This window comes from Papaver somniferum, unplaced genomic scaffold, assembly GCF_003573695.1.
Source record: "Papaver somniferum cultivar HN1 unplaced genomic scaffold, ASM357369v1 unplaced-scaffold_80, whole genome shotgun sequence".
Classification (NCBI taxonomy): Eukaryota; Viridiplantae; Streptophyta; class Magnoliopsida; order Ranunculales; family Papaveraceae; genus Papaver; species Papaver somniferum.
Window position 1 is genome coordinate 573,738 of NW_020650971.1, and position 8,861 is coordinate 582,598.

The 8,861-nt window shown below is 33.4% G+C and overlaps 1 protein-coding gene across 1 annotated transcript; it reads right to left on the reverse strand.

Moving 5' to 3' along the window:
* Positions 1-287: 287 nt before the first annotated feature.
* On the reverse strand, positions 288-3,077 carry LOC113345053 (GDSL esterase/lipase At4g28780-like). The gene is made up of 5 exons (XM_026588916.1): positions 2,682-3,077; positions 2,429-2,556; positions 1,934-2,176; positions 1,133-1,388; positions 288-779 (listed from the first exon to the last, which is right to left on the reverse strand). The coding sequence occupies exons 1-5, from the start codon at positions 2,932-2,934 to the stop codon at positions 547-549; spliced, it is 1,113 nt and encodes a 370-aa protein (XP_026444701.1). The 5' UTR covers positions 2,935-3,077; the 3' UTR covers positions 288-546.
* Positions 3,078-8,861: the final 5,784 nt, after the last annotated feature.

The following is an 8,861-nucleotide window of genomic DNA, read 5'->3' on the forward strand; positions in this document are numbered from 1 at the left end:
TAAATTTATTATTTATGGGTGCATATTGGTTTGGAACTCTCAGTAAAAATATATGGTTACAATCAAATTCATGCATTAATTGTCATGCCTTTGAGTTGCAGACTTGCAGTGCATTTATCATGTTCACTGGCGAACTTATATTGCTCACTGGCGCATTAATATGTCACGTCTAAAAAATTTGATGCTCACTGCCACATTTGTCGAAAAGTTTGATAAAGGATTTTCTCCATTTTTCCGTCTTCTTATTTTCTATTTTTCCAGAAAAAGATAAATTAATCAAAGAGCAATTTCAAATATAACCTTGCATATATATATATTTATCAAAAACACCCTACAAAGATCAATACAGAATAAACATCCGTGTAAACCTCTGCCATTTAACACTCTAAATTCTTATCAAAACCACCATATATCAATTACTGCATTTGCTGCTGACAGACAATTAGATGAATAATAAATAATAAATATGATTAAAGGGTAATTCCGAGATGAATAGATGAACAGATGTGTTTCGTCTGCTGCGTTTTTTGACGAAATTTCGATAAATTAGACCCTTGAATCCAAAGCCAAAATAGTACTGAGATTCATTGGCTTCATGTATTTCTCATCTCCAAGCATGAACCTGTCAACAATGAGTCTGTTTGCGCGCTCACTTGGATGGAAAGCATCCCAAAAGGCATATACATCTCTGTCAGGGCAAAGGTTTGATGCGGCTGTGCAAAGCCCTATTCCATTATACGGCCCTTGTCCACAACAAGCAATCTTGGAGGTAACAAACCCTACACAAGAACAATAAGAGGTAGTTTGTTACTTCAAGACCATCAGAAAATGTTAAAGACTCTACCTTTACTCATGTCGACACACCAAGCACAAAAAAAATGTTGAAGGACTCTACGTAGACTCATGTGGACGCACCAAGGACAAAACTATGTCCCACAAATTTATGGCAATTGATGATGGCCCTATGGTACTAACATAATACAGACATACCGTTCGCTGTATTTATTTTGCACCCATCTGTTTGCTTGAATAGCAGCCCTAGCTTGTTAGGCCTCTAAGAGGAGACTCTATTCAAACATATGGAAAACCTGAACACTGAATTGAATAATAATTAACATTTTAACGTGCCTACCATAAGCTTGTGGATTACTGATGAAATCGTTATGCATTTCGAAAGCATTGGCACTAATAAAGACGTGATCACCAGCTTCACTGTTGAGTTCATTCAACATCTGCTCTAAGGCAGGATTGAATAACCCTGATGCCTTCTGTAGTTGTGGGTCACATTGTCCGGTTGCAGGTTGTCTTTGTCCTATCTCTGCTGGAACACAACCCAATGGACCAGTTCCTGTCACAAGTACCCGTCTTGCTCCCAAATTATACAGCCTCTGCATTCATATTACATTAAGTTCAAAAAATTAAATAATTATCAGTTAATTTCTATTCTTTGGAAACTAAAATGAGATCGAAAATGCACTGCTACCTTCTAAGATCCACCTACATTTTAGATGTTGACCTAATTTCCGAGGTCTAACCTAGCTAATTATCAAAATTGACATCATTCCTTTACCAAATTGGGGAGTTCATTTCATTTTCTGTTTCTTTTTCTCTTATAAAACCTTTGAAGCTAAAAGCCATAACCAAAGGTAACATGTAGTTGAGTATGGTGGGTGTAACAGTTGTAAAATTAATGGTGGAAGGTTCGAAATCAGAAGAAGACTTTAATGAATTTTTTTTTGAAGAAATAAAAGAAAACCCAGACTTTTTGACTGACAATTATCAACCACCCCTAGCCATGTCCATTTCCATTAACTACCTCCATTCTTAAATTTCCTCCCTCATGCATATACCTTTGTTCATGGCATGTATAAACTTGAAATGTAATTCACTCTAAATGAGGGGGGAAAAAGGAGGATAAAATAAATAAACTTACAGATAGAATTTTCCTGTATTCCACAATGAGGAAAGGAACGTAATCTTCGAGAGAGAATTGTCTAGATCTCGCTGAGAATGGAACTAAAAAGTAATTGTTAACGAAATCATTTCCACCAAGGGTCATGAGTACAAGAGCTGAGTTTACTAGTTGCCGAGTTTCATCTTCTCCAATTAATGCGCTTACTCTTTCTTGATATTGCTCAAAGTACTGCAATTGTCTTGTCATTAGGATTATGTTTATCTGCATTTACAAAATTCAGCAACAATCAGTTATACTCTCAAAATCTACCAGCACCACAGTTTTGAATTTTTTTTAAGAAAGACATCTAACACAGTTATGAATGAACATTCAACCACAGAAACAATTTTGGAACGAAATTTATGTAACCTCTGTGAATTTTTTAAGCCTTTTTTATCCTAATTACTCTATACAAGCATTTCAGAAGTAAGCAAATTCGACTAAAGTGCTTAATTGAGACTAAAATTGACTTACAAATTGAACTCCGGTATCGTTGAGGATTCCAACCCCAGCTGAAGCAAAATTGGCACCAACAAGTAGAGCTTCTCCTTCCAACTGCGGGCTTAAATATGGTAATGTAGATTCAGCACCAAGGCGCTCGCCTGTAAATTATAAGAAAAAGAAGAGAGAAAGTTATGAAATCGTTTATAATTAGTTATGCATAAAGATAGCAAAATGTCAAGTTCTTAGAAATTGAAGAAAAAAGAATAATGTAAGAAAACGCAACTGATAAGATCTGGCATGTTAAGGCCATTAGAGAAACGTCCGGTTGGCCGACCAGTTGGGTAATCAATACCATAGGGAGGTGAATCGGCACGAGCACTTGTTAGAAGATAATTGTTGTTCCCGTTATCGACAAGTGAATCACCGAAAACGAAAAATGCTCTAGCGGCGTTAACTTGTTGAGGTGAAATTGTGACCGCTAAGAATGTTACCAACAAGAGCAAAGTGATGCATGATTTTGAATTAATTCTATCCATGGCTCTGAATACGAATTCACTCACACTGTCTCTTTTGTTTCTTGAAACGCGTTCTATCTCTCACTCTCACTATCTCTCTTTCTTCAGAGAGACAGGAATATCTTTCAGCAGCAAATGAATGAGTGAGTGAATGAAAACTATGTAAATGGTGGGTATATATAAGGGATTTCTTGGGAGTTAGCTAGGGAACCATAACAATAATGGTTAGGTTTTGGTTTCTCTAAATCTCTCCAGAAGAATGCAAGCTAAGCATGTCCTAATTTGTACAGTCACATACAATATTACACCGAATTTGCAAGTGTGTTTGTGTCATGTTCGTGTACTGTTGGGGTTGTTAGAAATATTAAAGGAGCTTTTCTGTCTAGCACACAGCTTCAGCTCTTAAAGCTCTGCACAATTTATTTATGAATTTTTTTTTTTTTTTTTTCAAAATATTATTTCCATTCTGCAATAACTTTTCTCAAAGAAATTTATTAGCCACACAATATGGGTGCAAGATATTTTCTCCCTAATTTATAAAGTCGAAATAGTTTATAGAATCATAGATCTCGTATGAGGCATATAAAGAAAATTAAATTAAAAGCTAGTCACATTTATTTGCATTTCAAATCTCCATTTAATTTTAATTAATGAATGGTGTCACAAATGCCCAACCAATGAACGATCAAAATCGATCTCATGAATCATCCATCATCCACTCCAATTGTACGCATCATTTACTACGTAATGGGTGTCAGACAATCTCTTTAATTCCTCTAATTAGCTTCTTAATCTGTTTCGATAATGATGGTCACTACTAAGTACTCGTGCTAATTTCCGTTGACTGATGAAGCCCCACTTGTGTGATTATGACTTGCTGATTTCCCTTTCGCAAAAAAAAAAGGTGAAAAAAGAAGAAGACTCAGAGTTTACTTCGTATAGAAAAGCTTGGTCAATTTAGTTCTAGGTAAAGTTCACGTCCACGATGGGTAAATTAACAAGCGACTCAATTTAATTACGTGCCATCAAATTCTACGCGGAAAAGTACAATTTTTACGTTGTAAAGGTTGAAACCTCAGAGTCTCATAGACCTCGTTGATCGCAACCAGATTAGCATCATCGTGTCATTTAGGGATGTACATTGTGATAGTCGTGGTGGTGTTGGACGTTTTATTCAAATAAACTAGAGTTTAACTCTCCAGGAGCATGATTTTCTTAAGTAAACAGATCACCTTAAGTACAATCAGAACGTCCCCAAAATTAATAAGAACTAATAACGTCTTCTATTACCTACGAATCTTCTTGTTACTGATAATAACCTAGATTTTTAATTGTTTTAATCATTTCCTTGGATGTTGTTTTTTGATTATGATGCCATACCAGCACCTTGATTTCAAACTCGTCGTCACCATACTTCTTCTATGGACTATGGAGTTCTCTAAAATAAATAAAACCCCAGGAATTAAATCCATAACAATATCAATCACATGAAACATCGAAAGCACAATATATCATCATACGTGAAACATTTCATTGCAAAAAAGTAAAAACAAAATAAATCAACGCGACTCTTGTTCGTTACAAGTGTAGTACAGTACCTATTCATACTTTTGGTAGTGAAAAATAATCAATTTTCAAACCAGAGTAGTCACAGTCTCATATTAAATCACCAAGCAGTAACAAGAAACTGTTAGGTTTTTATATTTATTGTCAAGAAACTGTGGTCCAGAGTGTATGGCCTTTGTTAGTGCGACTACACTGACTAATAGCAAACGAAACATAATACAACTTCTTCTTTTGTGCTAGATTTTTCACTTAATCTAGTCTGATTTTGGGTAATGACAGTGTAGTAGCCCTTACAATTAACTGGTTACTGATTACAACCTAAAGTTTTCATGGTGGTTCAAATAAGTTTTTTCACTTAATCTCTCAGCAGTCCACATGGTGGGTAGTTATTTACAAGGGTGCATGGCAATGAAGAAGAATGCCCTAGCTAACTTTTTTGTGTATAGGTGTCTTATTTAACTCTCCATGTGAAGCGATTGAATAGAGTGGGGATGGGAGCTCATTTAATGTAGTGGGAGTAGATGAGTCCTATCTTTTCGAATGAATTAATCAGATCTATATCGTCTTTGAAAAAATAAAACTGAGTTACAGATATGATTTTATAAAATTTGTACGGCAAGATAGTGATAGAATATCAAATGAAGTATCATACTATAATGGATCTCAATTTCTGTCTAGGGAGGAGGTTTTGTGATCAAAACATGCATGTCATTATCAATATAGCTTAATCTCATCTCAAGCATTAGTTGGATATACACAAAAAAGTCTCTAACTGCAGCTGTTTGGTGGTGGCGATTTTTATTTTACGGGTTTATTGTATTTATGATTCTTAATAAGTAAGAAATGAGAAGAGATCGAATAGCTAAAAATCTAGAGAGTGGTTGTAAGTTTCATTTTCCAGGGAATACAACACCCACTGTTACTTTTTTCTTAATATCCAACACCTACTATTACTATTTCTTTCTATGCTCCAAAATAAAGAAAAAATAAATACAGTTTCCATTTATTCAAAAAGAATCAACCATGACCACAACTACTCCCTGTAAATCAGATTGAACTGCTCAGTACTGTACATGTAAGCCTAGCTAATTAGGGTAGAATGCATTGAATTCTCAACTCATTATTCGGCCATCCAAAGTGCAATAAAACTATGTAGGACAAGATCTAACCAACAACCATATATATGCCCTGTCCTCGTTCTTTTGTTATCTGATCACAGTGCTGTCACATTATCTTTTTTACCATTGGAAACAAGCTTTATACTAGTATAGGTTTACATCTTTTTCGAACTTTGTAACCAAATGTGTAACATTATGCCATAAGTAGTGCATTCATTAATGTATTGATCTTGAAAGGGCATATAATAATATAGGTTCATTAGCTATATAGAGAGGATCTACTCACATTCAATAGATGGGGACTTGCTCACTTCCTTCAACGTTTACCTGTAATTTCAACGTTTACCTGTAATTAGGTGATGGATACTTAAGATTCTGGTTAGAGTTTGGGTTACATGATCAGGAATATTGGGTGTGTATGAATTTTGAATATGCAGGGATGAACGTGATATAAAAGGGAGCCAACATATACAACAAGTAAGCCTCTCACAACAACAATACTCCACGTCAAGGGCCTGAAAAGAATCTCGGAGAACGTAAAGGCATTTTCAAGTTTTCTTCAAGTTCTGATTGTCTTCTTTGTGTTTTTTATTATGTTTTTTTTTTGAGAAAGCTATGGTTTGCTAAACTTTTGTGGCTTGCAGAAATTTATTTCTTTCTGAGTGTTAGACAATATTTCATTCATTAGACTATACTATTTAAGATTTTGGTATGCATTTCATGTGATCAATTATGGCTCGCCTTTTGCAACGCGAATTTAAGTATCTCAACTGTGAGTAGTAATTAGTTTGTATTCCAGTATATGCTTATTATCACAAGTTTAAATTTATTTCATAGATTTAACTTGATTTTCCCGTTAACCTATTATCGAGACCCTGGGATATGTATCTTACACTGAATTTTGCAGAGGAAATGTTCTCCTTCTATATTTTCTTCCACTAATGGTTTGCAGTTGATTTGTTATCAACCCCTTGCAACTGTTCTTAGCAACCCTGGCATTTGCTTTTATAGCTTGAAAATCAAGGAGTATGAATCCATATTTGTAGATCTTCAATTCTCCATGCCTCGTATAAACCTGTGCACATATGTTGAAGAAAGTTAGAATTTTCATCTGTATACTAATATATGCAGTACAACATTATACAGTATAAGTGCCTTTGCTAACTATCATGGGACAAACTTTAATCATATACTTTAATTTCGTATAATCTTGTACATTTTCTCCTTATATATTTTTTCTTCTAATCCAAAAATAAAAATAAAATTGCATTGTGTTAATACTTTAGACTTCATGTGATTGTTAGCAGCAGTGTGCTGTATATGCAGTTCATTTTCAACGGGTCCACGACTTCTGGAGTATGGTTAACTCGGGGAGTATAGTTATCTGCAAGCTAGCTCCAGAACAATCACATAACATTATGACAGGCTGCATATATGTATTCCAATTTATTTATTTTCGAACAGATGTCTAAAGGCAAAAATTTATTTCAAGTGTTGGATAATCTGAATCTCCGTTCACTCTTTGCATGTGCCATGGATCTTTGTTTTAAAGAATAATCATGATCAGGTGAAGGTTCTACTACTTCGCCGTTAGTTTTCTGAAAGGTCTCAAAAACTTGAAATCGAAGATAATATTTGCAGGTGTGCATATTGGTGTGATGATTGGATTATATATTTAAGGTTACGAGGACATGATTTTCTCGGTTACTTCTCTTATTTTGATCTGTTTGGCATAGCATGTCATGCATTTTTAATTATGTTTTCCAGCAGAACTATATGTTATGTATGAAAGAGCACAAGAGCCTAAGTAAATGCCAAATACCCCATTATTCATTTCACCGGTAATCGGTACCACGTGTTTGGCTGCCGGACTCGACCAAAATAGGACTTGGTTGGCACTATTGATTGAGGCTCTTGTGTTGATGGTTAATTAAACAACATACGGTAAAATTTCATTAAATTAATCCGTATTAAATTAATAATTTCGTTAAAATAATATTTTTTGCCAGTCCACTATCGGCTAGTGTATTAAATTTATAAGATAATAAAAATTTCAAGTTTTCAATAAGGCCCAACTAATATATAAATTAATAATCAGTGTGATAACATTATATTATGACGCTTATTAAATAGGCATTTACGATTATTTGTTTTTGTTCATATTTATAATACATTGAACTTCATCTTTAATTTTTTTACTCCCTTGAGAAGTTCCGAAATGATTTTATTGTGTGTTTTTTCCTTTCTTATTTTAATTTTAACATTAAAGTTTATACATTTATACATATAATATGCTATAAAATACTCCTTTCGTCCCACTATTAGATGACATAGTTAAAATTTCACAACATTGGTTAAAAAGACCAAAATCAACAATTCCTGAGTGAAAAAGACATTTAGATTTTGATATTGTTTAAATGGACAAAAATATAAAAATAGCCGGGATGTAAACAGTTTCATCCTACCCATTTTTAAATACTTTTTCTTATTTTTAATTTACATAAGGATGCATTCAGTTTCATCCTTGCTATTTTTTAAGTTTAAGTCAGGATGATTCCAGTTTCATCCTTGCTATTTTTTTGGTGTCCATTTCACCCATACTAATTTTTACTCGTCCATTTGAACTAGGTTTTAAAAATATTTGGACAAATGACCAATTTTCTGTTAAAATTTGCACAATTTTTAAGACAAGAAATGTAAGGGAGTATTTTTAAGTATTTTTACAATTACACCCTTATGGATAATAACTTGTAAAATTTAGAAATGATTTATCTCTCAAACTATACCATGAATTTTTGTAAACTTTGTATCATTGAAAAGCATTTTAAAACACCTGCATAACGAATATAAACATTGATATCAAATTATACATATTTCTTATTTTACCGATAATCTATCAAAAGGATAATTTTAAAAATATCCCTTGTTTAATGGGATAGGTCAACTAACAGTGGGACAAAATTTTAAACCAAATAGGTCATCTAATAGTGGGACGGAGGGAGTAATTAGAAAATAATTTGAAATGAAAATAAAATCTTTAGATATTTAATACTACACACTTCTTTTAGAAATTTAAAATTAAATTTGGTATGTTTCGATACAATAATAACCTATTAATTTATCGATAAATTAATATTTCGCTAAATTGATACTCCCTCCGTTCCATTTTAGTTGAGTGTTTAGGGTTATTTTTTTGTTCCAAAATACTTGATAGTTTTCATATTTTTCCCACAAAACTACCAACAATACTCTCACAATTTATCT